The sequence below is a fragment of the Heterocephalus glaber genome, unplaced genomic scaffold, assembly GCF_053883595.1.
Source record: "Heterocephalus glaber isolate CG9 unplaced genomic scaffold, H.glaber_assembly_v1.0 deba00001442, whole genome shotgun sequence".
In the NCBI taxonomy this organism is placed as follows: domain Eukaryota; kingdom Metazoa; phylum Chordata; class Mammalia; order Rodentia; family Bathyergidae; genus Heterocephalus; species Heterocephalus glaber.
The window spans coordinates 35,002,778-35,018,211 of NW_028258296.1; the positions used below are offsets into that span (position 1 = coordinate 35,002,778).

At 36.5% G+C, this 15,434-nt stretch overlaps 1 protein-coding gene and 1 pseudogene across 8 annotated transcripts in view; one reads left to right on the forward strand and one right to left on the reverse strand.

The window, feature by feature from the left end:
* Frrs1 (ferric chelate reductase 1) overlaps nucleotides 1-11,403 on the reverse strand; it is a 51,868-nt gene extending 40,465 nt beyond the window's left edge. Inside the window, exons 1-3 of one of the 8 annotated variants that reach the window (XM_087213175.1) lie at nucleotides 11,295-11,310; nucleotides 410-552; nucleotides 115-310 (exon numbers count right to left, since the gene is read on the reverse strand). In XM_087213175.1, the coding sequence (XP_087069301.1) occupies nucleotides 115-310 (196 nt within the window). In that variant the 5' untranslated portion in view covers nucleotides 410-552; nucleotides 11,295-11,310. The other 7 variants (XM_087213176.1, XM_013067204.3, XM_013067205.3 and 4 more) reach the window with 7 other exon arrangements.
* Nucleotides 11,404-12,834: 1,431 nt separating this feature from the next.
* LOC101705530 (L-lactate dehydrogenase A chain pseudogene) lies at nucleotides 12,835-13,902 on the forward strand (annotated as a pseudogene).
* Nucleotides 13,903-15,434: the final 1,532 nt, after the last annotated feature.

A 15,434-nucleotide genomic window follows, 5' to 3' on the forward strand; every position in this document is an offset into this window, starting at 1 on the left:
TTACAAAAACAAATAAATAGATTAAAATGAAATAATCCAAATCCAATAATAAAAATGCAATAAACAGTAAAAGTATGGAACTCAAAATGGAAATAATTATTCCCAGTACAGTACCTTCAATCTGGTCTCCGGGTCTGAATGTCGTCTGACTCACTGCCATGTGGTGAGTTGGCTCAGACTGTGGGCTATGACCATGTTCAGGAACCATTCGATGGCATGACTTTGTTACTTTTCCGTTGGGGTAACTGGCCACCGAATTAACATGCAACAGAAATACGAAGGCACTGAGGGTAAATCCTGGAACTGCCATCTCAAAAAGAAGATTAAAAACATATCATTCTCAGATCTAATTAAAATAAAATACATCAGTTTTCATAAGACAGGACAGTAATTCTAGGTAATTACTTGCCTTCAATGCTCAGCTATCCATAGTTTCAAAACATAAAATAAAAAGAATGTAGGTGAAGTCAGATTTGGATTTAAATCTCAGCTCTACCAAGTACCAGCTGTGAGACTTTGGACAAATCACTTCTTAAGTCCCCACTTCCTTACCTAAAAGACGAGGAAAGGAAGGAAACTGAGACTCCTTTCAAAGCTGTTTTAATGAAACAAAGGTACAGCCCCAGGGTCTGACAGGAAAGATAGTAAAAGATAACTTTCATTAGTATGTTGGGGAAATAATAAACTATTCAATACAAACATTTTGGCAGGGATGTGTTACAGGGTCTTCAGAAACCAGGCCACAGTCTTGTTCCCTCCAGGCCCCATTCTCAGGCTTCAGTCTGGACCTGCAGTTGCATACTGGCTCCCTCCCCTCGGTTCTTAGACCTTTGAACTCAGATTGCATTACACCACCAGCTTTCCTGCTTCTCCAGCTTGGAGACAGCAAATTGTGAGACTTCTCAGCTTCCTTAATCACATGAGGCAATTCTCATAAGAAAAAAAAAAAAAAAAAATATATATATATATATATATATATGGGCTGAGCATTTAGCTCAGTGCCCCCACGCCTGCCTTGCAAGCACGAGGTCCTGAGTTTGATCCCTGGTACCAAAAAAAAAAAAAAGGATCCACTGTGATATTTCCATATATGCAGACAGTGTACATTCATCATATTTATCCACCCTTCTTCCTCACTATCCACCTCACCTCCCCTGCTGACACCTTTCCCAGTCCCTAGTAATCACCATTCAACTTTCAGGTGGCCTCTTTTATTTTTTCTTCTTAAGTTTTCAAATATGAGAGAGAACACACAATACTTGTTTTTCTTGTCTAGGTTATTTAATGTGATGCCCTCCAGTTCCATCCATTCCAGTATAAATGACAGGATTTCAGTCTTCTTTATGACTGAATAATACTGTTTTGTTTATATACAGTACCATATTTTCTTTATCTATTCATCAGTTGATGTGCACCTATATGGATGCCACTATCTTAGCTATTGTGAATAGCATTACAATAAACATGAACATGCAAGTATGTCTTCTGTATGATGACTTAATTTCCTTTGGATATATAGCCAGGAGTAGAGTAGCTGAATTAAGTTCTATTTTTTTAGTTTTTTGAAAAATATCCAAACTATTTTCTACAGCAGCTATACTAATTTATATTCCCACCAACTGGGTATGAGTATTTTTTCTCCACATGCTCACCAGCATTTTTTTTGTTTTATTGTATTTTTTAACTTTTATTTTGTATTTTTTAATAGCCATTTTAACTGGAGTAAGATGGTATACACTATAATTTTGATTTCTATTCCCTCGATGGGTAATGACATTATCAAACATTTTTCATGTAGTTATTGGCTATTTGTACTTCTTTTGTGAAGTGTCTGTTTAGATCATCTGCCCCTTTTTAACTGATTTACTTCAGTTTTTGTTATTGTTGAGTTCTTTATATATTCTGGATATTAACCATGTATCATTAATCAATATACTATCAATACTAATCAAAAAAAAGCAAAAGTAGCTATATTAATTCCAACAGAGCAGACTTCAAACTAGGGAAAGCTATCAGGGATAAATAGAGCTTTACATAATAATGAGACCGGTGCTCCAAGATGACATAACAATCCTGAATGTGTATGCACTTAACAACACAGCATAAAAATATATCCAGCAAAATCTAAGAGAAAGGGCCAGGGATTTAGCTCAGTGGCTCCACCGCCTGCCTCACAAGCACAAGGTCCTGAGTTTGATCCCCGGTACCAAAAAAAAAAAAAACAAAAAAAAATATCTAATAGAAATACAAGTAAAAAGAAATGATCCATTATTACAGTCGGAGGCTTCAACACCACTATAACAGTAGGAGACTTCAACACTCTTCTGTCAGAAATAGACAAATTTAGCAAGCAGAAAATTAGTAAGAATGAAGATGAGGTTTGTTTTATTTTGTTTTTTTGTTTTGACACAGGGTCTTGTTATGTAGTTCTGGCTGTCCTTGAACTCACTATATAGCCCAAGCTGGCCTCAAATTCACAGCAATCCTCCTGCCTCAGCCTCCCAAGTGCTGGGATTACAGACATGCACCCAGCAGGATGAAGATGAATTCAACAACACTATCAGTCAACAGAACATAATGGGCATCTATAGATTACCTCATTCAATAACCTGAAGAATACATATTCTTCTCAAGCTCACGTGGAATAGTCACCAAGATACCCCACATTCTTTTCCATAAAACAAACCTTAACAAATTTTTAAAAATAGAAATCAACAATGTCTGCTCTCAGACCACAATGGAATTAACACTGGAAACCAGTAACAAAAAAGCATCTGGAAAATCCTAAAATACTCGAAGATTAAACAACACACTTCTAAATAACACACAAGTCATAGAAGTCTCAAGAAAAATGAAAAGCACTTTGACAGAAATGAAGATGGAAATACAACTTATTACAATTTTGGAGCTGCAGCAAAAGCAGAACTCCACTGTTATATAAACAAACTTCACACTGGACCACAGCTAAACTACAGGAAATCCTGCTAAACTCCAAAAATTATGCTGGGGGATGCACACTTTAACAAACCTTGTACCTTGTATCAGGAGCTACCAAGTAGACAGTTTAGGACTGACAGTATTACATACCCTTATCTTACCAAACATCAAACCTGGACAGTAGATAAAATCCTTTCCATTCAAAGATGAGAAAAGAAAAAACTAAACCTATCAAGAGCTTCAAGAAAAAATTATGCCATAAGAGAAGTACAATGTTTCTCTGTAGAAAAGGTAACTTTGAAAATAGTTGATTACTAGAAGAAACAAAATATTTAAGAAAATGATTACTAAAGAGCAGGGCAGTAGAAGAATTTTCAATTAAAATCTGATTTCCAAGCCCTTTTCTTGAGCAGACTTCCTGTAAGAACTAGGTGCACAGAGGAAATTTAATTAAACCATGTGACCTTGGCTAAATTATTATAAAGATTAAATGCAACAATGTGCCACTCATCTAAAGAATGGTGTATTGCAAAGAATTAGTTCAGTTTAGCAGATATGTATTTGGCACTGACTTCCTATAAGGTGAAAGTGGAAAGTAAGTCTTGATGTACCAAACACCTGAATAACATGAACCAAGTCATTTAATTTCTCTAAGACTCAGTTTCATCATTTGAAAAACAGAGCAAGTAAGTTACAAGAAATTCAAGGCCACCTTCAACTCTAAAATGCTTTGATTTTAGAAAAACTAATTAGAAAAGCATATTGAAATAATTTGAAGATGAAACATAAAACAAGAAGGGGATATGACTAAGATAACACCTGTCACTCCTTAAGCAAATACAACAAACAAGGTCAGAAAAGGAAGCAATGTCAATCTCCTTCTCTTTTCTCAAATGCTGACTGCTCAAGATAAAGTTTTTTACAACAGCTAATGTTGGTTTTCCAGTGAATGGTTTAAGGAACAACTTTTTAAATTCTTTGGCCAATCTACATCAACAAGTAACATAAATATGATAGGAAGACAAATAGGAGTTATTCATGGAAACATTTAAGCTAAAATTATGGAATGTTAATAATAAGTTATTATATTATGAGGTTATATTTCAAGCATAGGAAAAACTACCAATTATGTATAATTTTTTTAATTGTTACTATTCACATTTTAATATGTATATTATAGAGAAGATAAAACTAGAGAAACCATAGCTTGCATTTTGTCAGTTCACAATGAAGACAGCTCCATAGTTTAAAAGATTAAATGGGAGGTCACTTTGATTCTCTAACTGAAATATTCACAAAGCTAATGAGATGTTAGCTTTTAGTTTCGTTTTTTGTCTGAAAGACAGGCATTTAGCAAAAGGGTATAATGACTGCTTACACCATGTTCCATATATATCTCACATAAGAATCAGGCCTCAAAATAAGTGCATTTTTGTTACGTAAATACAATTTCTTGTTCTTAGATGAAAATGTAATTATTACTGTGATCCTGGACCACAGAAGTCAGTGATACTAATAAGAAAAATATATTTATTACAACAAAGTGAAATTCAAATAAAATGAAATTGAAAGATATTTAGATGTAAGTCATTAGATAAGGGAGTACATGTTAAATAAAAATTTTAAATCCTTTTAATTAATTGGGCATTAACTGGCTTTTCTTTTTCTTTTTTTTTTTTCCCATTAACTTTATTGGTACATTTTAGGTATAAAATACATTAACTGGCTTTTCATTGTGTGACACCAAGAATATTTAAGATTAAGAAAAAATAGGAGGAACATTTATGTTAAAACCATGTCAGAGCTGAGAGTGTAGCTTGGTAGAGTGCTTGCCTAACGTGTGTGAGGGCCTGGGTTCAATTCCCAGGACAAAACAAGGTCAGATAATTAAGCTAGCAACTGACTAATCACGTCCAGTTATATTGCATTCAAGGTGCAGTTCTTGTTAGCCATGAAAGGAGTTCAAAAGTTAACAGGCACGTACACACATGTACACACACACACACACACACACACACACACACACTATGACAACTCAGGCTAGTAACATTCAGTTTGCCTCACCCAAGATACAAGTGTAGGCATGTACTGAGAGTTGTAATTGATATGAGGCAATAAAACATTATTTATGAAGAATGAACTATGAAAAAAGTAAAAACACCCAAAATAGTTCACAACAAAGTATCTAAAGAATTTGGTAACGGATTTATTTTGTTCTATTGTGGTTTTTTATTTTTGTTTTTAGTTTTTTTGCTATATATAGCAGGATTTTTATACCACACCCAAAACAAAAAAGTTTTACGTTATCAGCCAAACATTTCAAAAGATCACATTACAAATTCATATATTTTCTATCCCTTTCTTTTTTGTTTGTTTTATGCAGGTTATATCCTACTAAATTGTTATTTCACTACCTACCAAAGGATCTTAACCTGCAGTTTGATAACCATTTTTGGCATACATAGACTGTTAAATTTAATCCTTGAGTCAAGTTCTAAATTAGGAGCATCCAAGATTTCAGTTTAGGGGGCCGGGTATTTAGCTCAGTGTTTTCGCCGCCTGCTGCGCAAGGTCAAGGACCCGAGTTCCATCCCCGGTACCAAAAAAAAAAAGATTTCAGTTATAAAAAGTCAAGTTTCCAGAACTAAAGAAAAAACAATCTGTGCAACAGGGAGGATTTTTGAAGATAGGAACTGGACATATCCAATGGAAAATGCCTTACTCTCATCTTTCTATTTGTGAACCTAAACAAAAACTATAAATAAGGCCAATAAGTTAGCATGTTAGCATTCTCACAGTGATTTTTTTTTTTTTTGGTACCAGGGATCGAACTTGGGTCCTTGAGCTTGTGCAGCAGGCAGCAAAACCACTGAGCTAAATCCCCGGCCCAACAGTGATCTTCTAATGTAAGATTTTTTTAACTACAGAAAGATCTTGAATCTCAAGTAACTAATTTTGACAGTGTCCTGCAAGACAAGCAAACATTTCTAATAAATTTTAACTTGATAAATGAGCAATGTCTTGCAATATGAGTAGCAATGTAGATACTTCTTTTAAAGCTCCAGGAAGAATGGATGTAAAAATAGATCCTCTAGTCCAATGCCTAAAAAAGAAAGTCTATAGGTGGTCATTGACATTATTTGTTATCTCTATTAACTTTCCATAGCCCTAGTATGTGCTAATTTCTTAACACTATTAGGGTTAGACAACTAGGATTTCACATCTCTTGCATATGTATTTAATTTGTTCAGACCTTCTAAAATAATTTCGAGAATTTGCTCCCCTTCTTTCTAGTAACTTAACTTCACCTTGATAGAAAACTTCCACATGAAGAATTAAATTGACTTTGATAGTTGGATTGCAAATTATAGGAAAATTGAAAAATAGGTCAAGTATTTCCACTTGCTGAGATAAAAATGTTCCAGACTCTATCTTCACAGCAGGAAGCATAGAGAAAATGATTTTTTTAAATTAACAATTGGAGTTATGACATTTTCAGAAAAGGTCTTAAAAAATAAAGAGCATAAAAAAATTGCACTTGAATACCAATTTGAGATCTGTCAGATCTAACAATGTAAGATGGTTGAAAAGACTTCTGGGAAAGATTTTTAAGAGTTTGAGTGAAAGCAAGACAAAGGGGAGGGAAAGTAGAGAAAAACACTGGGAAAAAAGCCATTGAAAACTCCATAATCTAACCCTGATTTCGCTAATTGCAGCTTCATCAGCAAGTAATTTTATTCCATTTTCTTCATTTATGTTCTAGGAAAATAGTGAAAGCAAATATTTTATTACATGCTATCTAAATTTTATCTGGATTATCCTATATGGCTCTCACCATAATCCTGTCCTCAAATCCAAGTTAGGTGCTATTAAAAAGGCTCCTTCTCTAAAGACATAAACCTCATAGATGAAAACAGGCAAAGACTATTAATCTACACTTTAATGATGTAACTGTTTACTGAATGCCTGATATACTTCAGTCATACAGTCAGTTCTTTACATGTATGAACTCTAGACCTTGGAAGAAACATGCAAACTTTTTTTACAGGTATGGAAATTGAAGCTCACAGAAGATAGATAGATAGGTAGATAGATAGATAGATAGACAGACATCCCAAGGTTACATAAAAACATAACGGGAAAACAACACTGTATTTCATTATACCATATTTCTCCCAAAATAAGAACAGGTCTTATATGAATTTTTGCTCCAAAAGACACAATAGGGCTTATTTTCAGGGGTTATTTTCTTATTTCTTCATGCACAAACATCTACATTTATTCATTTATTCATGTACAAAACATCATCACAACTCTCCAAACCCCAAATTCTAGCCTGAATTTCTTATGACTCCACTTCCTGTAGAACCATTGGTCCCAATCTCTCATGTCCAGCAACGGAGCTCTCCCTAAATGAGCACTTTTTGTCCATGTACTTAAATTATCATTTAAGTATTAATATCAATAATATTATTTATATTTAATTATGTTAAAATTATTTTATAACTCAATATGTCCATCATGTGTCATAACAGACATACTAAATGTGTCCACCTGGCTGGTGATCTTACCTGGGGCTTATTTTGAGGGTATGAACATCCTGAAAAATCATGCTAGGGCATATTTTCCATTTAGGTCTTATTTTGGGGGAAATGTGGTAGTAGTTTAGAGGCACAGAAAAAAACTAATAATAGTGCTAATAATTATTAAGGACTTACAAGCTATCAGACACCATGACAGGGCCAGGGATTTAGCTCAGTGGTTTCGCTGCCTGTTGTGCAAGCACAAGGACCCGAGTTCTATCCCCAGTACCAAAAAAAAAAAGACACCATGACAGGGACTTAGTATGCATTTGTCACAATGATGGGACTGTAGGGGGTGTTAGTATTTCCAATATATAAAATAAGGCACTGATTAACCACTAAACCTATCCACAGCCTCAGATCAGATACTTTAGGTTGATGTGGTAAGTAAATAAGGCGTGTGGAGGAAAGAAGATTCAGAATGAGCATGATTTGAATGAGAACAAGAGAACCAGTGGTAGAAAGAAAAAGTGAAAATAGACTTTTGGAGACAGTGAAGGCAATTTAATTAGAAACGAGGTCAGATGTTAGAAACAGTCTTTGCAAAAATATTAAGTGTGGCCCCTGTGTCTGCCTCTTCCATGAAGATATCCATCCCCGGGACTCTTCCCCTCAGCCCTCCACTTCCCACCTCCTCACCCATTTCCCTGCAGGCTCATCACTTCTGTGGCCTTGATTATGGATTCTAAGATGACAGTTTATCAGTCTTTCGATGCCCTCTACAATGCTTTGACCCAAATGTCTAACTGTAAGCATTTCTGTTTGGATGACAATGAGCTCAACTTGTTTGAAATGGAATCCATAGTCTTTTCTCCTAGTCCAGTTCTTACACCTGACTCCTAATCTGATAATAGCCTGTCAGTATGTTTCTAATCAGCAACATTGGAAATCCCAAACTCTCAAGATTTGATTCCAAACATTCTTTTGGACCCCAACTTCCACACAACTCCCACAGGTCCTCCTCTACCCTCCTATGCTCCTACCTATTTCTTTTGCATCTTTCCTGCTTTGCATCTGCTTCCTCCATTACATCTGTCTGCTGTTTTGCATTCTGTCACTGTGTCCAAACATAAAGCCCACCTCAACAGTCAGCCAAATTAATGAGACACTCTTAAGCTGGTCTGTTTCTATATTCCCATCCTAACCATACTCTACACCACAAGATCATTTCCCTAAAGCACAATTCTCATGAATCTCCCCTCTCCCCCAAAAACATTCAACAGCTTCCCAGGAATTACCAAGTTAAAAGAAAAACTATTAGACTTCTCAACTCATCTCAAATTTCAAGGATTTTTTTTTCCCACTACACTATAAGGACAAAGTACCATGTGCTATATTTAAAATAAGCTCCTTTCTTTTTTCCTGCTCAGGTTTGGCCTTCTAACTGGCTGGGACCTTTAGCCAGGTTTGGTGGCACAAGCCTGTAATCCCAGCACACTGAAGTCTGAGGCCGGAGGATTCTCCTGAGTTCAAGGCCAGCCTGAACTACATAGGGAGACCCTGTCTCAAAAAAAATAAAATAAAAGGCGGGGGGGGGGGGGGGGGGATTTAGCTCAGTGGTTCCGGTGCCTGCCTCGCAAGCACAAGGACCCGAGTTTGATCCCCAGTACAAAAAAAAAAAAAAAAACCCAAAAAACAAAACACTGGGACCTCCATGAAAAGTGCAAAATACTGATAAAATTCAGTAACTAGGGATATGAAGAAATGAGCTCTCAAACACCACACAGTAAACAGGATAAACTGTCACATTTTGGAAATCTGACAGTATTCTACTAAGCTATATTTAACCTCTGACAGGAATTTCACTTCTTAAAATTTATCCTACAGAAAAATCCACATAATCATGCAAGAATTATTTATAATAGCAAAATTTTAAGATACTTCAATGGTTACAAAAATAAACCATGCTATATTTAAACTATAGAATACTTGTATCCATCAAAAAGAATGAAATAAAGTAGACAATGACAAGGACAACAGCTAATAATAATTAAGTGCTTTCTAGAAACGAAGTTCATTTGTGTTTTGCAAATATTAAATTCCTTCACAAAAATCCTAAGACATGAATCGGCATGTATTTAAGTGGAAGCATGTTCATGCCACATTGAGGAATGAAAGCAAGCAAATTCCCAAATGACATGTAGTATGCCAAAATACATAAACAGGAAAAGAAAAAGAGGAAAGAAAAAAATCTATCCCGTGCTACTAACCGTTCCCAACAGTGGTTACCCCTTTTTTAGTATGGGAAGTAGACTGGACTTCCTCTCTTCAATCCCTATTATATTATATGATACATAGTTCCAAGAATATAGTACTTTATGTTTTTAAAATGTTACAATGTACACAGTACATAAAGACTGTACAGAAATACATTAAGTTGATTTTAAGGTAGATTTTTTTCTTCCTTCCATTTTCAAATATTCTATATTACTTTTACTGTTTTTGTTGTTTGGGTTTTAATAAAATCTCTACCCTGCTTGAAAGATTCAATGAATATGCTATCGGAAACTGCATCCTATGACAGAGTAAACTGTATGGATTTGGAAATCTCATAGACCTAAATTTAAATGGGTCCATTTATCCAGTGTAATCTGGCAGACAACACCTTAGTGACCTCAGACAACTGACTTATTTTTACTGCGCCTTCTCACTTGTTAGAGACCATGCCACCAATATCAAGGGCTTCTGTGAGTATTAAAGTGACATCTACAAAACATCTAACGCAGTGGTCACCATAAATAAGGTCTCCCATTAAAACTGCCATCCTTCCTTGGAATATCGCATAATTCTATCAACCTGATTTAACTTGGAGACTCAATAAGCTTTATAGTAGCTAAATTAGCTAATAAAAAATTATTACATTTTTCTGCCCCAAATGGTGATTTGTCTAATGGCAAACTTCTGGATGGGTGCAAAGGCAACCTACTCATAAATATCCCTGCATTCTGACTCGCAGATACCTGAAAACTGTACTCCCACAATGCTTTTCATTGAATTTCAAAAGACTCTGACACTAAGTTAATGGAGAGGTGTGAAACAGAAGGCGCCCGCCATCCAAAGAATCAACACTTTGGCTTACGGTCCAATTATAACTCCCCCAATGAATAAAACCTTTCTTCAAAAATTCTAGCTTTGTTATCAATAAGCCAACAGACCAAATTTAAGCATCCTACCTCTGCACTATTAGAGTACAACACCAGACTCTAATTTTTTTTTTTTGTACCAGGGATCGAACTCAGGACCTTGCGCTTGCGAGGCAGGCACAGCGCCACTGAGCTAAATTCAGGGTAGTTTTCCTAATTATTTTAATTCACACAGGAAAAAAAAAAAAAGCTTTGGCCTTAGGCAGCATCGTAAAATTTAAAAGTAAGGCTCTAAGTAACCTCCACATGAGTAACGAAGTCTAATATTAGGTTTAACATAAACAAGAGTTCTCATAATTTAAACGTTAAGGAAAAAAGAAAAAAAAAGATAATTTGGTGCATGAATAAATTCCATACTTTAAGGACCCCAGCTGAGGCTCTACTTCCATCTACCCTTTTCCGAGCACTATGCTCCTTAGTCAAAGTCTCGGGGCACATTATTAGCCCCGCTCGTTAGCGAGCCCTCCTGGCTCCACACGCTCCAGGGCAGCCCGCCCGGCAGCTTCGCTCCTGCCCGGCCCCCGCCCCGTCCACAACGGCGCCTGCCCGCGGTTCAGTGGCCTCGCTGCCTTCAATTTTTAAACGCTTTGCAAACAGTTCTGACCTAAATAAAACCGAAGAGGTCACTTACCTTGAGAAGCAAGGCAGCCCAGCCAACTTCCGGTTTTGTTCCAATTTGTATCACATTTCAGCAATTGGGTGGAGCCAGTTTACTCCGTAACCAGAAAGGAACCTTTGCCTGGCTAAGCTGCAGAACTTGATTTGCAAGACCTGCATAGTACTGTACTAGCTTCAGGACTCTGATTCTGAAAATTAAGGGGGCTGTTTTGCAAAATAAAAAATACAAAACTTCTTTGCTGACTATTCGTCGTTTTACTGAAAAAAATTATTTTTTTAGGGTTTCACACCAAAATTATTTGAAAATACATACCTGTTATAAAAAATGCTAAGTAAAGACATGCAAAGGGCACCTAATTGTGCCAAGGTAGCCAAATTTAGCAAATTAATAGACTGACTGGTTAAATTGGAATTTAATTTTGTAGTATCACTGTTTGGGATATACACATACTTTTAAAAAGATCAGATAGTTTTTTACCTGAAATTCAAATTTACCCTAGGAACTTTTAGCAGTCCTGTATTTCATCTAACAACACTACCTCCACAAACTGGTTCAGTTAATTACAAAAGCTTACAAGGGTCAGATTTCATGACTGATATAATGCAAAAGAGCTCCTTTATTTTGTAAAATATACCTTGAAACGCAAGGCCTTTTTTTTTTTTTTTTTTTTTTTTTTTTTTGAGACAAAGTCTCCTGTTTTAGCCCAGGCTGGCCTGAAACTCAAGATCTTTCTGCTTCAACCTCCCTAGTGCTGGGAGTACAGGTGTGTACCACCACAACGGACCTTTGGTTTGTTTTTAAAACCTTTAATCTTTATGTTTTACAACATTCTTTTGCAAAAGAAAAATTTCAGGATTAAGAGAAGACAATGTATCTAAAAATATTAAACAGTCCACTTTCAGCGTGTGAGTAACATGTTGCAGAGTGGAAACATAGATTATGACACATGCCTTGATCACTAACACTAGTAAATTTTCTAAATCCATTTTGAAAGGAGAGAAAAGAGGAGAAAGAACACCCACCATCTCTTAAATTTTTCTCCTTAAGAACTTGTCACAATTCACAAAAACTCCTTTCAATAAGAGTTAAGTAGAGATGAACTAGAGCTGGCTTTCCATTCTAAAGCTGCTTGGAACACAAACAGTTTTAAAGGAAGTCAGCTGATCTTCAGTCTTTTCATTCAAAGCCTCAGGTAGTGACAATTAGACCCTTTCTGAGAACAGTCCCTTTGGTCACTTTGCACGCCACTGGATCTTACTCCTTTAAATCAGCAGTTCTCAAACCTTTTGGTTTCAGGACCCCCGCATATCCCAAAGAAATGCTTGTTTATTGAGTGCTAGTTATCAATACTTTTTATTAAAAAGTAGACCAGAGGTATTTATTCATAAATTAATGTTTAAAGGACAATAGGTTCATTACATATGAACACAATAACTTTTTACTATTATTGTACCTTAATGACTTTTTCAAAAGTAAAAATTTAGTGCTTGAACTGCTGCCAGACCTTGCAACAACGCGCCTGACGCCTGCCCAACATGCACTCCCGGTTCCTTTTGGTTCTAAATCCAAAATGGCCAGTCTCAAGGATCAGCTGATTGTGAATCTCCTTAAAGAAGAGCAGGTCCCCCAGAACAAGATTACAGTTGTCAGGGTTGGTGCTGTGGGCATCGCCTGTGCCATTGGTATCTTAATGAAGGACTTGGCAGATGAACTTGCTCTTGTTGATGCCATGGAAGACAAATTGAAGGGAGAGATGGTGGATCTCCAACAGGGCAGCCTTTTCCTTAGAACACCAAAAATTGTCTCTGACAAAGACTATAATGTAACTGCAAACTACAAGCTGGTTATTATCACAGCTGGGGCATGTCAGCAAGAGGGCGAAAGCCGTCTTAATTTGGTCCAGCGTAATGTGAACATCTTTAAGTTCATCATTTCTAATGTTGTACAGTACAGCCCAATCTGCAAGTTGCTTGTTGTTTCCAATCCAGTGGATATCTTGACCTATGTGGCTTGGAAGATAAGTGGCTTTCCCAAAAATCATGTTATCAGAAGTGGTTGAATCTGGATTCAGTCTGGTTCTGTTACCTGATAGGGGAAAGGCTGGGAGTTCACCCGCTAAGCTGCCTTGGATGGATCCTTGGGGAGCATGGAAACTGTAGTGTGTCTCTGTGGAGTGAAGTGAACATTGCTGGCTTCTCCCTGAAGAATCTTCACTCCCAGTTAGGAATTGATGGGGATAAGGAGCAGTGGAAAGAGGTTCACAAACAGGTGTTTGACAGTGCTTATGATGTGATCAAACTCAAAGGCTACACATCCTGGGCCATTGGACTGTCTGTGGCAGATTTGGCAGAAAGTATAATGAATCTTAGGAGAGTGCATCCTACTTCTATCATGAATAAAGGATGGAATAAAGGATGACATCTTCCCTAGTGTTCCTTGTGTCTTTGGAAAAAATGGGATCTCAGATGTTGTGAAGGTGACCCTGACTCCTGAGGAAGAGGCCCATCTGAAAAAGAGAGCAGATATCCTGTGGCACCACTTTGCTGTCTGGGCTGCAAGAGGATTTAGTTGGAGGTTGTGCATGTTGTCCTTTTTATCTGCTCTGTGGTTGAAGCAGTAGTATTAAGATGGCTTGGGAAAAACATGAGTTTCCCAAAGTTAGAAATAGAAATGGTTCACAAAACCCCACAATTCTATCCTTTTGCTGGATGGCACTTGTGTAGCCCCAACCATCTCAGACACCACGGCCAACATCACACAGGCTCCAGCTGCCCTTTGCACCAGGTGTATGTTGCTCTGTTATGTAACTTCACCAACAAAGCCTAGTCTTTTTGCCCAGCTGGTCACAGCCTGAGATTCAGAGTATAAATCCAACGCTGCATGTCTTATACATAACTATTTTAAAGGGTTTTATTTGGTGTAATATATATATAAAATATATCAGTAGTGTAAGTTGCCATATAATGTAAAAAGGAAAGATCTACCTGTGAACGATGTAACCAAGTGCCAAACCAACTACAACACCAAATAAACCCTGAACAGTGAAAAAAATAAATAAATACATAAATAAAAATTTTTAAAAAGTAAATATCAGTGAAGAGTATTTTGTTTCCTTTTGAGACAGGTCTTGCTATGTAGCCAGGCTGTCCTTGAATTCACAGGGATCCTCCTGGAATCACAATTATGTGCCACCATGCCCAGTACTCTTTTTTTTTTTTAATAGTGAAGAGTATTGTCAAAGGGTAAAATTACAACAATTTAGTTCGAAGATCTTATTTGGATTTATTCTCAATTTTAGAATCAGGCAACACTTCATTCTATAAAATAGAATAAGTGTTCCAATGTCAAAGCAAAAGAAGTTGATTTTATAGAGAGAGGAAGGGCCTAAAAAGGCAGACACTAAAATAAAAAGCAGATTGGTCACTTCGAAGTTACTTTCCTCGTAAAGCCCAGATGAGGGGACAGAAAAATAGGAAAATAAATGATTAGTTAACAGGTTATTCCAGGTTATCTTTTTTTGGGTATTGATTAAAGTAGAGAGAACTTTAGTGTTGTGCCAACTAGAACTGGCCTGTTTAAGCAATTTGGCTGTTATTTCTAACTTTCATTTTTCTGAAGGTCAGATATATAACTTAGTTCAGTTTGGTGATATGGAACTTTATTTTATTTATTTTTTTTTGGTACCGGGGATCGAACTCGGGTCCTTGCACTTGCAGGGCAGGTGGCAGAACCACTGAGCTAAATCCCCGGCCCTGTGGATGTGGAACTTTAGCATGAGTGACTCCATTTTTATTTTTAGTCTGGTCTATGCAGGATCTTAGTCCAAAAACAATGAACAACATCCTCTTGTAATTATTAGTTAACAGTAGTGTTGCTTAAATTTTTGCAAATGTCCTTAAAGGCAGCTGAATTCTCAAATGTGCTTCTCCATTCAATGTGTAGTGATATCATATAACACTTAAGATAGCCACTGGAAAAATCCCATTATATATTCATGAGAGAAGAGAATGAATAGGGCAAATAAAGTATAGCGAGTACAATAATTTTCAACTATTGAGCACCCATTTTGACTCAATCCAAGTTGCACTCTGTCTCCAACTAAAATGTATTATCTTGGACATTCCATATCCAGCAGTGAATGCTAAGGATGTG